The 15,898-nt window shown below is 48.4% G+C and overlaps 1 protein-coding gene and 1 pseudogene across 1 annotated transcript in view; one reads left to right on the top strand and one right to left on the bottom strand.

Annotated features, from left to right (window-relative positions):
- Nucleotides 1-935: 935 nt before the first annotated feature.
- On the bottom strand, nucleotides 936-1,115 carry LOC142576921 (U2 spliceosomal RNA; annotated as a pseudogene).
- A 1,754-nt stretch (nucleotides 1,116-2,869) lies between these two features.
- The window catches only part of LOC142573983 (sn-1-specific diacylglycerol lipase ABHD11-like), a 29,363-nt gene continuing 16,334 nt past the window's right edge, over nucleotides 2,870-15,898 (top strand). The window contains exons 1-3 of the mRNA XM_075683181.1: nucleotides 2,870-2,973; nucleotides 4,664-4,817; nucleotides 5,952-6,125. Coding sequence (XP_075539296.1) covers nucleotides 2,903-2,973; nucleotides 4,664-4,817; nucleotides 5,952-6,125 — 399 coding nt within the window. The 5' untranslated portion in view covers nucleotides 2,870-2,902. The remainder of the gene's footprint in view (nucleotides 2,974-4,663; nucleotides 4,818-5,951; nucleotides 6,126-15,898) is intronic.

The following is a 15,898-nucleotide window of genomic DNA, read 5'->3' as shown; positions in this document are numbered from 1 at the left end:
ATTATTTTTCATGTAAGCGCACTGAGGTTGTACTAACGCAGTCGTCACCTAATAAACTGATGTAGTACGCTACCAGGATTTCTCGCTCTTCTTTGCCCCTGCCCCTACCAAGGATCGTTACATGGTTGAACAAAGGCTAACAGCCACAATCATTGCAATGGCGAGGCAAGTTTGCACCGTTATCTGACCCCAGGGAGGAGTGGTGCTCACGCAGGCGGTCATTAATACATCGACCGGTTTGGCCTATGTAAACTCTTTCGAATGTGAGAGGGAACTTATACTAGAGCTGTGCCCGGGCTCGGGCCGGCCCAAAAGCCCGGACCCGGCCCGGCCCGGGGGCCGGGCTCGGGCCATTTGGAGATTCTCTTACTCGGGCATGGGCCAGGCCTGGGCCAGGCTTTCTATGTCTCGGACTCCCGGGTTCTATGTTCGGGCTCCCCGATCTCGACTGCGTACCTTACGCGAAAGTATGCTTGTCGTCTCGCATGTAGGTACAGCAGGAAGTGCAATGCATTTATTCATCAAAAATGGAATCTACAGGTACGGGAGAAAAGTTTGTTTCTTTTTGTGTCAGCGTCACCTTATTGCAGGTCGGGCCGGGCCCGGGCCGGGCCGGGCCGGGCGAACTCGGGCTTCTTTAGCGTCGGGCCGGACCGGGCCGCCTGTGGTAGTGTAGGGCCCAGGCCGGGCGCGGGCTCAGAATTGCGGCCCGTGCACAGCTCTTATACACAACCCCTGCGACATATGCCGTAAAACGGTTTTCATGCCGCGTTGTGCAAATGTGGTTCCTTGCCCTGCCTCGAGAATGGCATAGGTAGGGGCAAGGCCAATGGAGAGCGAGAAATCGTTGGTAATGCCTGCCGTGTGCACTCCAACCCATCTACAGCGAACTGTTTATGGCTATGGTTCCGTGTATTTTTGTTCTGCGTGTGCAAAAACCTTGGCGCGAACCCGGAGATAGTGCAATACCGGGCCGACCCGCGGAGGAGGGGAAGCAGGCTTCAAGCACTCCGCCAACTTGCAAAAGCAAGTTTAATATCTTGGGTACAAATAGAAGCCGTATCAGCTATTAAGCTGCTAAGGACAGACTCTACACTTTGACCCGCGTCTGCCATGTCTACGTTCGCACCACCCTCTAGTTGTCAGCGTTCCAAGCGCTTGCGTATCTACTTCTTTTTCCTTCCACTCTCCCGTGGTGGTGGTCCCGTAGAAACGTCACGCGTGTCTCTTTTCCTCCAGCTCCTCGAGGCGGCGGTCCCTTCGACCACGCGTATGTTTATAAAGATCACGGTAAATGAGTTTGTACCTTTGTTCAAAATTCTGTGTCGCCTCTGTGTCGTGTGCTAAACAGTTTCGCTGGTCATCTATCTTCACAGGATGGAATTGCTCATGATTTTTATTCTTCTGTAAATTTCCTTCTCGTGACTAGGATCCCCACTGAGTAATTGACCTAGATAAACGTACTCCTTCACAGACTACAGAGGCTGCCTGGCGATCATGCATTCTTGTTCCTTTTCCAGGTTATTGAACGTTACCTTTGTCTCCTGCACATTAATATTCAACTCTATACCCTTACACTTTCTCGGTTAAGGTCCTCTATCATTTTTGCAATGCATCCCCAATGTTGCTGAACAGGACAATGCCGTCTGCTGCCGAAGGTTTTTTTTTTATATATTTTCCGTTGATGGACGTGATCCATTGTAGAATATCCCTTCGTGAAGCCAGCCTATTCTCTTGGAAATTATCTCGGTGATAATTTTATACAATACTGAAAGCATGTTGATGGGCCTATGATACTTTAGTTCTTTAACTTCTCTCTTTTTAGTGATTATTGTATAATGTTGGAATTTTTCCAGCTATCTAGTACACATGAAGTCGTGAGGCATTGCGCAGAAAAGGTCGCGAGCATTTATTGATCAGTATTACTATTGGATTAGATTAGTATTACTATTGATTAGTATTATCATTCATTAGTATAATGTTGGAATTCTTCCAGCTATTTGGTACACTTGAAGTCGTGAGGCATTGCGTATAAAGGGTCGCGAGCATTTCAAGCATAATATCTCCAACTTTGAATAAATCGACTGTCATTCCATCTTATCCTGTCGCTTTCCCCAGGCACATATCTTGCAAGGCCTTTCTAACTTCATCTATAGTTAAATTGCCCATTACTATCCTCACAAATGTCTGAGAAGACATGTACATCACCCGGGAAATCTGCGGTTGCTGCGAGTTGTCAACATTTGGTCAAATGTAAAAGATGTCTATACCTCAGAAAGCGAGCTCAGCGAGGAAGACGGAGACAGGGAAAGAAAACACAAACGACTGTGACTTCCAGCTATGTTCATTGGTGAAGCAAAGTCCGTAAATAAAGAGGCGAACGCAAAAAGTGACGGAAATAAAGAAAAACGTCTCATCAAATGAGAGAAAGGCAATGCCACTTCGAAGGCAACGCATGCGGTACTACTTTCACCGTTGGATACTGGGGACGAAGCTAGCGGAATAATTGCTTGTAGAAGCCGTGTCGTTGATTAGCTTTTCCTTTAGAGCCGTCTACCCGTTTAACCAAGGCCTCCGCTGTGCTTGACCACGATATCTTTCTTATAACGAATTTCACAGAAATCCAGCCGACTGCCTGCGGTCCACTTGAACGAACTAGATCTCTTCCGACCTCAGCAAGATTACTGGCGGCTTGCGCAGATACGCGCAGTGCAACTTGGCGATAGAAGGACTCCTCGTGGGCTGTCGAGGTTGTTGGCCGCGGTCTGCTGATTCACCTGGCATCTGAGACCGGGACTGAAAGGGTGACAGATAGAGGAGAAAGCGTGAAAGAAAGGTGAGAGCCACAGCGTCGAGATGGTAAGACGCGGGCTCAAGGATCATCGTCACAGCAAACGCAGACATGTTTGCACACGCAGAAAAGATCTCAACGTCTGGCTTTTCACAGAACCAATGTGACGCCGCTGTACCCTCGTGAGTATATTCTAATTTTGCGCGTCAATCCTGTGATTTAACGGCGACGGCTGTTGTGAACCTATTCACGTTCTTGCCGTGAAATCTGCGACCTTTAAATTCGCATTCTTGAGCTGCCTGTACACACATATTCTTTAAGGTTGCCGCTGCGCACACCGAAGACCGGGCGACTGCATGGAGGACGGTCGACCGTCCTCCAGGTGTATGATTATACACAGGCTCCGCTTGATACACCAGTCGGGCCCAGTAGTCACCAGTTATCAGATACTTCACATGTTCAGTTTTTTTGGCATGTAAAGCACTAGCGTGAACACCGAACATTTTGTTTCATTGATCAATCTGCCAAGATAATGGTGATCCGAACTGTAGGACAAGACTATACGTCGTGACCAATTATTTTGAGCATCGATTACGCGCGAGCTATAGGTTTGAAAATGGCGTGTTGACATGCAACAAGTAGCGTTCCCGCTGAACAGTCAACGTTGTTTGCGCCGCCGCCGCCGCCTTGCTGTCACGGTATCGATGGCGCATGCGCGGCGCCTGCGTGGATGGTTAGAAGGCCTCGAGAGGCGCTCGCAGTGCATTTGATTGCAACAACGACGAAGCCAAGTGGACGCACCGTCACATTTTGCCCTATATCGCCTCTGCCGGAGCTATGGCAGCACTCTGCCTTCCGCTGCTGGCATGAGTGTCGCGTGGTACCACACCCCGGTGCATACACACACTGGTCCGAGCGCCTTTCCCGCCGTGCAGCAGCAGCTGCCTCGCATGTTGTGTCGTGCCACGTAATCCGCGCGTTGTTAGGACGTCCACCGTGCGAGATGCTCGAGCGTAACGCTAAAACCTTGTACTGTCGCTCTGAAAGCTTCGCGACGCGCGCGAAGGTGCGAGTTTTTCTTTTCTTTTCGTTTTGATTTTCTTTTTTACGCAGTGATAGTTCGACGCGCTTATGTTGTCGGCATAACTAGACTTTCATTCGATATGTGCATCTAATTACGCAGTCAAATCTTAACTTAATCAAGTCCGACTGGAGAAAGGAAGTGAGAACGTTAACGCTTTGTTATGGACAGCACTTCGGCCTAATTAGGTAAGGATGCCCCTCCCCCCACACAATACCCATCGCTCAAGTGCGTAGTGCTCCACTCCCTGCTCCACCCCTACCCTCTCACCTCTACACTCCTAAAAATATTTCTGGCTACGCCGTTGCATGTTGGCTTCTCTGTACGAGGAGAAGAGTGAATAGAAAGAGAGGAGAGGAGCACAAAGGCAAACCGCGTATGCCTCAGGAACTTGGTCAGTGATCAGCGCAATATAAGCGTTCTGTGCGGAGTTCCTTTAGAAAGACTGTCCTAGAATTTTCCGTTCTGATAGTGGACGATTGTCCAACGTCTGTCAAGTGGACGCAGAAATGTGAAGTTCTCATACGGGAGTCTCCCTCAGTACAGTCACTGCATATGGAAGCGGCGTATTGACGAACGCGGCTAAAGGTACACGATAACCTGTCTTTCTCTACATTTTTTTTTTGTGTATAGCTAAGAGTGCTTCGATCCAACCGTGCTTATTGATTCGTTTTAATATCACAAGGTTATGAGAGACACAGTAGTTGTGAGACTCTGGGTTGGCTTAGACGACCAGTACCATGCCGGAATGCCGGCACCAGGACACCTTTAATTTCACGCTTCCGTTTCAGATCAAGAAGCGTGCCGCTGTCCTACACTCTTTACGAACCAGAGGACGGCGAGTCACCGAAAGCGCCCCCTGTTATAGTCCTGGATGCTATCTTCGGTGTCAGAAGTGGTTGGAGCGAGCTTTCGCAAGCCATTGCCAGTCAGACAGGACGAAATGTAAGTTTGGTGCTTTAGTTGACCTCATGATTCAGTATTTCTTCTTTTGTGAGTGTGTTTCTTTACTGTTAAATATGCGTGTCTCCTAGATAAAAGCGTATCGAATTTACAGCCTTACTTGTGCATGCACTTGCAAAGTTGTTCATCTAAAAGGTAATTATTTTTTGTCAGAACAATAATCCGGCAAACACTTACCCTACGTGTTATCATGTGTTGTCTTGCCTGAACAGTGCTCATTCTCTTTCTTTCCCTCTTTATCTATTCCTCTTCCCCTTTCCCTTACCCCTAGTGCAGGGTAGCAAACCGGAAGTTCATCTGGTTGACCTCTCTGTTTCCCCTCTCTCTTTTCTTGCCTCAAGGAAAATATTTGATTAACATCTGAATGATCCTGCACGTGAGGACACATAGAGAGAGAAAACGTTAATGGCAGAAAGCTGGAGAGGTCGGGCTGAGTGAAGTGCCTCCAGCCTGCCACTCCATTAGGGGTAAGCGCGTTTGAGGGAACAACAGAGAACATAAAAAATAACCTTCGCACCATTTCCTATCCTACGGCGAAATGTGTTAGCTATAGCTAAGAAAAAAACTGAAACTGAGATCTGGTGCGAAAGAATGCCTTTATTTCTGCACGCTTTCTCGCTTTTTCGATATATTTTTTTTTTACTTTATGAACGGACGCTCTCACATCATATGGAAGAGGCAACCGCAGTTAAATTTGCGCACTCGAATGGATGCAGCCGCACTAGTCTCTCGGGATGTTATGCCTCGTTGGAAACTCCAGACACGCGGAACGTTGTTTTCGAAGCGACCAACCACGACACGCGGACATGTTCTTAGTAAACAACTGCACACGACGTCAGTATTCACTTTCTTCCACGACAGATGGCTAGAGGAGGCTAACCTACGTTCTGTGTGACGTCATACCATAGGCCCCATCGCTAAACCTAATGAAAAAACGAGGAGGTCGTGTTTGCCATGTCATACTCCGTGAAATAGGGAGCAGCTCGATGTGTGGGTTAAAGGATGGCTGTGTCAACGGGCGGGTGTATGGATGGATGGCTTAGCCGGACCGTCCGTTGGCTAAGTCAACCGAAGAAGAGTTCGCGGCCGATTCTGACCGGTCGATGCCATTCGCAGGTGTACACCGTGGACGCGCGCAACCATGGGGACAGCCCGCACACCTCCGACATGGACTACGCGCTCATGGCTGCCGATATGGAGCTCTTCATGCGCGAGCACGGGCTGCCGAAGGCGGCCTTCGTCGGACACAGCATGGGCGGCCGGACGGTGATGCGTCTCGCCCTCAAAACGGTCAGTGCGCATGCTCGACCACCTAACACTGCAGGGATGAAAACTCACGTCTCCGCGGCAATCTGCTTTTAGAAGGATGGACGGGCTAAGCTTGTATATATATATATATATATATATATATATATATATATATATATATATATATATATATATATATATATATATATATATATATATATAAACGAGAAGAAAGGGGGTTAACCGAGGGGCCCGATTTTTATTAGTCATATCATTTTTATCCATTAATCTATCGTTTCTTTATTTCACTTATTAAGCACAAGTAATTTCCCTATGTTGTCCTTGGTGTCAGTGTTTGTTGGCTTCTTATGATATGACTATATATATATATATATATATATATATATATATATAGAGAGAGAGAGAGAGAGAGATGGGGAGGGAGAATTTTAGTCAGTGAGAAAGTTTGATGACATCAAAGGGCTGCTTATATATCATCCACCCAATTTGTATATATAGTCGCGCGCTTCACCTGCGTTTCCAAACACCGTGAACGACGGAACAAAGAGGAGGTCACACAAGCACGCTGTTGGTGCAGTGTACCACTGAAAATTCAACGAAATTGCAGAGTGGCGGCTAAAAGGCTAAAAGGACGGAGCACAACAAAGCGAACGAATAAAGCGAAAGAATCAAGACTTCTGGATGGGCGCTTCGCTATACTTAACCAAAGCGCCGTGCTAGCCTTGCTAGGTCGTTTACCATGGTAGCTTACATATGGTTGCCAATTAGACATGGGTCGCTTAGGGTCGAGCCGGATCTTTTGAGCCGCTCTTCTTAAAGAGCGATCGAGCCTTGGTTCAGTAAAAGTGAGCGGCGCTCCTTTCGGAGAGAGGAAGCCGGTTCCCCCGTTCAGTGAGACGTGCCGAACCGTTCCGTTATAGAGCCGGGTTTTCGGCTGGGTTTCGTGGTTTCGTTTCCTCGCCGACGAGTGTGGCCGGCCGTACTCGCGCTACTCGTACTCCCTCGCTGCATGCGGCGTGCGTGGCAGTCCCTTTGGTTTTGTGTTCGTCCTATATAGTACGTGGCACCCGATGCAACCGAAGGGAGAAAGAAATAAAGTAGCCTTAATTGGTTATAGGGTGGCGCCGTTGGTTGCCTGCTGTTGTTCGAACGACGTCTCACGACTCTCGCCGATCGCGCATCGTCCGCTGGTGCAAGAGCACTCCGAGGACGAACTCCTCCGTCTCTTTAAAGACAACAGGTGAACGTACAGATTGCGTCCTGGTCTTCGTTTGGGCTAATTAGCGTGGTCATGAAAATGTTGCCCATAACATCCACCTCTGTACATTTTGTGAGCCTGTATCATTAGCACGTCAATAAAACAAAGCCAATGATCTGCTGTGTTGCAATGGGACTATTTTTAGTTTTTATTTAAAAAATTGGCCTGGCGCATGATGGCATGATCACTAGTACCGCGCGTGCGCTCGAAAAAGAAAAGGAAGTGAAAAAAGAAAGAGAGACCAAGGGTGGGCGCGGCAGGGAGGGCGAGACGGCATAAAAAAGAAAACGAGACAAGGTGGAGGCGCTGCGCGGAATAAGACAGGTTGCAGATTTAAGTGAACCGGTGAGCCATTCAAATGAACCGGTTCATTTCAGTTGAGCTGAGCCGTTCCGAGCCACTCACCGAAGTGAGCCATCTTTGGCAATAGATCAAAGACATCGTTACAGGTGTCGCCATCCAACGACATTTCCTTCAGACTGAATGCTGTCGCGCGAAATGCAAAAGGCGTGGCCAGAGAACGCCTTTAACGCGATGACCGTGCAGCGCAAGGATATTATACAAAGGGTGGAGAGATTAGGATGAGGCTGGACGCACGATTGTGCCCTATGCCTGATGAACATTGTCGGTATCAAAGAAAAGAATGACTGCAAATATGCGAACATGAAGAAAAAAAGAAAGATACATTCAATATGCGAATTCGCCGGCGTGCAGACCTTAAAGTCCAGTTAGTTGGCTGATAATCTCGGTAAAAAGATGTTCAGGTAAGAATATCGCAACCTATCTGCTCAACTTTCAGATGGGTCAATTTGGGCAAACTGTGAAGAGATTGAATGAATAGAATAAATAACTTTTTTTTTCCGCTAGCGATATGTATCAACAAGTAGCCGCTATTGCAACCATCTGCTCTGAAATTAAAATCAATTATCGCGTTTTACCCACCAAAACCACGATGTGATTGTTAGGCACGCCCTAATGCGTAGGGGACTCTGGATTAATTTGCACCACCTGGGGTTATTCAAGATTTCCCAATTCACGGTCACACGAGCGTTTTTAATGCGTTAGCATACTTGGGGTACTTCACGTATATTCTGGGGGCCAACTATCTATGTATGTGTCTAACCGTTTTCCCGCCTACCTGAGTCACTGGGTAGCTTGTGGTGGAATGGGTAGCGCATCGGGCTGCTGTGCTGAGGTAACAGGGTTCGAAACCAACCATCGGACCAACTCGGGTCCAATGTGTACATACGTGCAGCTCTTCAAGGAAGCTTTCACTCCGACGCATTATACCATGCTGCGGCACAACTGCACTGAGTATGTGTCACTTTTCAATGAACGCCTTTCACGCCAAAGCTTTAGCAAGTGCGCCATGAATGCACTGGGTATGTGGCACTCTTCATTGAACCTCTCACCAACTCGGGTCACTATAGTACGTGCCACTGAGTGCGCGGCAAGCGAGAGAACTATTAAGGCACATTCACACCGGCGACTTGAGGAGGTCGCGCGACCATTTGCGACTCGCAATCAAAAAGCGACCGAAGGCGACCGAAGCTCACACCGGCAAGCCCGGCTGAGCGCGACCCGCAAGTCGCAATCCCGGAGATTATCGTTCTCAGCGAGAACTCTTGGAATCTACGCGAAATTTGAACGCGACGCCAAAGGAGGCCGGATGTAGACACACGAAAGATCACTTCCGGTGCACCGCTGATTGGTTTATCAGTTTTGCGACCACGGTCGCGCGACTGAAAAATCGCGCAGAGAGCGACTGGCCCAAAATGGTCGCTTTTCAAGAAAGGCGACCGTTTGCGACCATTTGCGACTGGTCGCTTTGCGACCAACTTGGTCGCGCGACCACTGTCAGTCGCCGGTGTGAATGTGCCCTTAGCGTTTGCAGGCACTGGCGTGTCACGCTGCTCATCTCGGAGGCCACCCGCTGACTTCTCGGCAGTGCCACTAGATGGCGCGGCATGTCCAGAAAGAAGCATCCATCCATCCATTGGTGGAAGAAAAGCAGGGAAATGACAAAAAACGGAGACGTACGAAAGCACAGTTCGCAATAGGGGATCAGAAAATTTGGGCGTGGTAGTTCATAGTGTTTTTTTTTTCATTGTTTAACCTAGGTAGGACATTAGGCAGTATAATAGCGAGAGCTTGGTGGCGCAACCCACCGCCCCGTTCCAAAGGGGACGCTCATAACATCCATCCATCGAAGCGCGAGAGAGGAGCCCGGTTGCCGCATGACGCGTTTCTCAGCGTTCGTACGCACCGGCGCGCCACGCATTCCAGAGGCCACGCGGAGGCTTCGCGGCGGCGGCGGCGGCGCTAGATAGCAAAGAGTGTGCTTAACGAGGCGCGAAAGATGAATCTCGCTTGATGCTGGGCTAGATGGTATTAGAGATGCAAGCGGTTGAAAAAGAAACATTGAAAATTTCGAAAAAAAACGTGTTTTCTTGTTTTTTTTAACCAGGATAAAATCGGGAAAAAAATTATAATAAGGACAGAGCTTCCCCGCGGAATTCTTCTGTCGCGATGCGAATGCTTTCTACGTATCTGAAGGTTTGGTCAAAAGAAGGAGTTTGGGAGTCTGCGAAGCACCTGGATCCATCCACGGAGTGGCAAGGACTTTGCTTCAACCAACCCATGAGCTCCCTCGCTTATCGTATACTGCGCATTCCTCGTTCTTCTGCGGCATGTGAAAGAAACTGGTCCGAGTTTGGAAAATCGCATACCAAGCTATGCAACAGGCTCGCAGGGGATCACGTGCAAAAGCTTGTGTACGTGCACTCGAACCCCAATGTCTGGAAGGCTTCGTCCACTGCACAGCCTAGCGTCAAGCGGAAATTAATCGGACACCGTTTGATACAAATGTCGGTCTTGACGCGTTCGTGTGAAATCAATGCCTTGATGTGAAATTGTGCCTAGATTTTCAACCCGCAAGATCTGCTGGGGCTTTTGTGGCGCAAAAATATGACAGTTATATTCTTTTCAGTGATAGAGAAATAAATGTGTCAAGTTTTTCATGGCCCTGTGCGCAATCTTTTTTCAGTTTTTCGTATTGTTTTGAAAAAAAGAAAGACACGTGAAACAAACCAGTTTTTTTCTTCACACCCTTCAAAATTTCATGAAATTTTATATCTCTGATTGGTAAACGATGACTGGTGGGAAATAGATATGCAGCAACAGCAGAAGGAAGACGAGAAGCCTATTTCTTTCTCTTCTTCCTTCCGTGGTTGTTGCGCGTCTATTTCACACCAGGTGTGAATTAACGCTTAGAATGTGACTCCGTGTTTGTTTTAATTGTTTTGTATTATTTGATTGAATTAATTGATTGACTTGTGCCTAATGGCATAAACCGCAGAACGTACGCTTTTGTTGCTATTTATATCATATATATTGATTGTATATACCTGTAAGTACGCTTTCTAATTGTGCCTCATTATCGGAACGCATCTCGCGTCACGCTCAGGGAGCGGGGAAAAAAAAAACATGGAAGGAAGGTCTGGTGGTGACGCAGCCTTGAATTTGCCGCACCACCTCGCTGTGACTTCACGGATTTTAACGGTGTCTGAATTCTCGGCTCTAGTTATATGTTTATTTTTCTTCTCCGACCTAATTGATTTGTCATTGGTGAAGAAGGAGTACATGGTATTGTACAGGTGCAAATAATTGAACATCGCAAATTTGGAGAAGTTCTACTGTGTCAGAAATGCCCACCCGCCGTGGTTGCTTATTCGCTTTGGTGTGCGCTGCTGGGCACGAGGTCGCAGGATCGAACCCCGGTCGCACTTTGATGGGCGCAAAATGCAAGAACGCCCGTGTACCGTGCTTTGGGTTCTTGAACCACTTTTGGTTCAAGGGTATCTTGAACCACTTTTTATCGAAGTGGAGAAATGCATTTGCAGTTAAGACAGGTTATTTCAGAAATACTTTGCCGCAAAAAGTACTTCAATGCGTTCAGCAGAAGCGGAGTTACTGGCAACCAAACACGCCCTTCGTGGTGTTTCCGCTCCTTCTTCAATTGTCCCTGTGTCTTAGCGCACTGACCCCAGTATCACAATATGAACTTCCAATAAGTTCCTCTATTAGAGGTCTTCGGTCAAAGCGCGCTATCGCGATTGCGAGTGATCGTCTCTGTAGATTATAGCGAGGACAGTCACAGAGAAGGTGTTGAAGAGTCGCCTCGTCGCCATCAAAAGCCATCGCAGCAGAGGGCGACGAGGGCATTGTTGCAGTTTTTAAAGGCAACAGAATTGGACAGGCGGCTGTAGCCTGAACAGATGTTTATAGTGCCGCAAGTGCTACTGTGCTGTGCGGTGGCAGTATGCGGCGACAGTGACCGACTGTGATTGTATGTCTATGCTCCTTTCTTTCTTTATCTCTACTTTGTTACCACTTTACCTCCCCTTCCCCCTCTCTCCCCAGCGTAGGGTAGCAAACCGGATCTTCCCCTCTCGTTAACCTCCCTGCCTTTCCCCTTTCCTCTATCTCTCTATGAACTTCCAACTAGCCCAACATGCCGCTCTATTCAATGCCTTGCACTGCGAAGGCTACGGGGAAGCGGGGCGTGCCCAAAGCGCTCCGCCTACGGAACGTAGCCGTAGCGCACAGTTCAAATTTGATTTTGGGTGTTAGCGTATACAGACGCCACTATTGACCCTTTTCATGGCGATCTCGTGGGCGCAGCATTGTTCGATCACGTGGTACTGCGTCCATTGCTTGCCTCAGCTGCCTCTGTTGCCTCTGTGTTTACAATGAATAAACATGATGCCAGTGCGGCTCTGCAAACCTATGTTTCGCCGGGTACCGTAGATGGTGACTGAGTGGACGACACGCGAAGCTTTGGCTGCATCATCAAAGCATATGTAAGCGCTTCCGGAGCTCATTACGCTTTGTCAAAACTGCGCGAGCAGTGTATACGATGCTTGTAATAAAAGCGGGGCTAAAAGCTATCCTAACTCACCGCTTATGAACTGAATCAGTTCAGTGTGTTTAGCTCTCCGTTCTGTATTCCGCAAATATATTTAGGCAGAGGCTTGTCAGGTTTCTGACTCAGTAAAGTTCTCCGGGCGGGTGTGCTCTTGGGTGGGCTCAGTTGGAATATATTTGTTCTTGCTGATCCCAAGGCTTGTAACGTAGATGTGATGTACGTTGTAATAGCTTGTAGCAAATATGTATTATTGCTGGTCCCTCGCTTATTGTGTGAACCGCTACGAAACGTTCAGCCACTTCAGCTTCCAACGTAGGTGTGCTGTCGGTATAACCGCCGTCACCCACGCTTCGACGCATTGATTCAAGTGTGCGTCCCTTCACTTATTCTTTACACGCTGGCGATAGAGAGGGCATAAGCGTGTGTGTGTGTGTGTGTGTGTGTGTGTGTGTGCGTGTGTGTGTGTGTGTGTGTGTGTGTGTGAGAGAGAGAGAGAGAGAGAGAGAGAGAGAGAGAGAGAGAGAGAGAGAGAGAGAGAGAAACTTACTATATGTCATTTAAGAGGCGGCGGTAATCCCTTGGTCACCGTATAACGAGCGGTACTCATTCGTTCAGAGGAACCGGGGTTGAGGTCCTTTTCTCGGAGGTTATAGCGCTACAACGCTGGCGGTCGAGTGAAATTTTTTATCCGCGAGGGAAGCCGCGCAACTCGAAGAGCCGGCAACGCAGGCAGTGCTTATGCAGCAGCGGTCCGTGAGATTGGTGCACATAAGTTCATTCCATTCCGTTCCTTAATAATAGTCCAGTCAAAATTTTTGCAGCCAACTGCCGTACACGTCTTCACTCCACCGCTCCATGTTTTGCAGCGGGAATGGAGCCCAGTGCGTTACCGAAAACCCAATTGTATTTCCGATCCGACAGCTGTTCGCACAGTAGCAGGGCAGAAGAGGTAACGCTTTCGCTGAGGCAACGTGCGGCGCACCGCCGCAAGCGCCATCTCGTTTTTGTAGAGCAAACTGCTTCGCGAATAGGGCGAATGCTTCCGATATTGGCGCCTACGACGCGCCAGACGTAAGCCGAGCGCGGTTGTCCTCAGCGCGCCGCAGTGCGCTTAGCCACTGGACTCGTCGCGGCAGCCCGCGGCGGCCGCGGTATCTGAGCTACGTAGCACACCGCAGCTACATGCAATTGTAGCGTGTACGCCCAGCGTTTGCTTTGCGCCCAACAGGGCTTGAGCGCGCGCTCCCGTTCATATGCTCCATAGAGTTTCGTACAACAATTACTAGGGGGAACTCTGGCGCTGGTGCCTACTGGAGCTGCAATGGGAGCGGTTGCGCCAGCATGGGCATTATGAGAAGTACATGGATTTGCCTAAACTTCATCCTTCTGTCTTCAAAAGTTTGAAGCCAGAAGGACGGCTTCGTGACTTCGTAAACTCGCCATTTTCAACAATGTAGTGCGTAATAAAGCTTTATTAAAGTTATCCGACAGCAGGATTAGAACACGGTACCTCTAGCGCAGAAGCCTGATATTGAAACCATTAAGCCACGGACGCTTTTTCTTTCCCCCTTTATTGCCTCGCTTGACACAGAGTTTACGAGCTAAGAAGAACAGAATAAAAAGATCATATAGTACCAGCTGACGGTTCTCGGTACTAAGCCACGGACGCATGCATTGATAGGCGATGTGAAACGCCCTTATGCATTTATCGCGGGCATGCCAGTGCCTTGAGACGCTTGGCGCGTTTCGATTTGGCCACTTCGACAAGGTCAATCGTGGCAATTAGTAGCGATTGTGCGTGTTCGCAGCGTCTTGTGCACTTCGAAGAGTATAGATTGCTCTGAAATTCATGACAGTGAGGACATATAAAGCACAATAAGCAAAGCCTTAAGAATGTTTGAATCCTCAAGCAATAAGATCAGACAAATCCATGTACTTCCCATCATTCCCATGGTGGTTCAACGACTACAGCGCCATAGTTCGCTCTACTGTACTAAGGCGTACGTAAGCCTTTAGTGGCTCCTGAGCGTCCGTGCACAGTCCGTGGTGGACGCAGAAAAGCGGTGATCAATCACGTGATCCACGGCGGCGCCCCGTTCGCAGAACAATTCAGACAACAGCAACAAAGGCAGTCATGGATAGTCTTTCGCCTATCGCAGTTTCGCCTATCGCAGCAAAGTGCCCATATATATTTTGTGGGAAACTCTATCATATGCTCCAGTTTGGCCGTGCCAGGTGGTGCGGACCGGCTTTCTCCTGCACCAGCTTGACCAACGGATAGCAGGCACATCCGACTTGCGCATTTTGATGCGCTAACAATAAGTCTGCCAATGTGTCTAACCGGGAGCGGCCAGGAGTCAGCGCATGTGTGCCCTGGCTTCTATATGTTTCACGCGGTTCAAGGCTAGCTGAGCGTTCAAAACTAGTGGAAATTACCGAGACCCGACAGCGACGACGCCGATGAGCATGGGTGGACAAGGTTTAATTCCTACGCGGGGTGGCCGCGGCCGATCGTGAGCAGACGATATAGTCGGTTTGTTCCGGAAGCACGCAACTATATCGGAATTCGAAAGTAGACTTTCGCTTATATCAGCCTGTTTACTAAGCTTCGTAAAAGAAATATACGCAGTAACAGTAGGAAGAAGCGCACTGATCCTGACACCCTTCTCGATTGACTTCAGCTATTGGCCAAGAGTAGCTGCGTATGGGAATCTGCTATGTTGCGAAATAAAGCGTCCAGAAAAGAGTGAGGAGCAGGCTTCTGTTGAAAAGAGAGCGTTTGAGAAAAAGATGACTTCGCGCTCCGCTTGCGAGCTCCACGAGCCGCGCACGAGTGCAAAACTTGGCTGAGATGTTCATAGCAGCGTGTGCTATCAGCGGGCTGTGTTTTTCATCAAGCCCGAGGGGTAGTTCAGGACCTTTTTAAAGAACCCCAGGTGGTAAAAATTAATCTGGAGTCCTGTGCTACAGTGTGTCTCATAAACATATCTTGGTTTTGGTACGTAGAACCCCACAATTTAATTTTTTTTTCACGCCCAGACACGGAAAAATACATTGAAGTCAGTGAAGTCGCAATGACGTGTCGACGTTGAGGTTTCCGCTCGAAATTCAAGAAATTAAAGCTTGCCCTTCACTTTCAGTTCTTGTAATGAAGCTCTAGCTTACCACGAAATTAACGCAAACAATGGGGTGGCAGGCTTCCCAACATTTTCTCCTACTTCCACCCCTCCCCACTACTCCTCATTCATCCCATCGCGTACTTCCTACTACCATAGAGTGCCATGTGATGGAGTGCCCTCCTGCACCTCCAAAGAAAACGGAGAACCGCGCCCTGTCCCTTATCAGAAAATATACCGCACCGCTCTTTCAGGTCAAAGCAGCCTGACACAATCGCAGATTTGTGCAGCTTGATCGCCAAGCAGGTCAAGGGAACCAGCAATCAAAGATTTCACCCCTGTGTGGGCACTGAAGGGGAGAAAGGGGAGGGGAGAGATCGTAACAAGGTACCTCTCAGTTTTTGTTTTTTTGTGTGTGTTTTTTTTCTCAAGCCCGCTAAAGGGGTGGAATTTTTTTCTCGTAGCGTCTTGATGACGTTCAATAGACAGGTAA

This window comes from Dermacentor variabilis, chromosome 3 (assembly GCF_050947875.1).
Source record: "Dermacentor variabilis isolate Ectoservices chromosome 3, ASM5094787v1, whole genome shotgun sequence".
Taxonomy (NCBI): domain Eukaryota; kingdom Metazoa; phylum Arthropoda; class Arachnida; order Ixodida; family Ixodidae; genus Dermacentor; species Dermacentor variabilis.
This window is presented reverse-complemented; position numbering and strand designations above follow the sequence as displayed.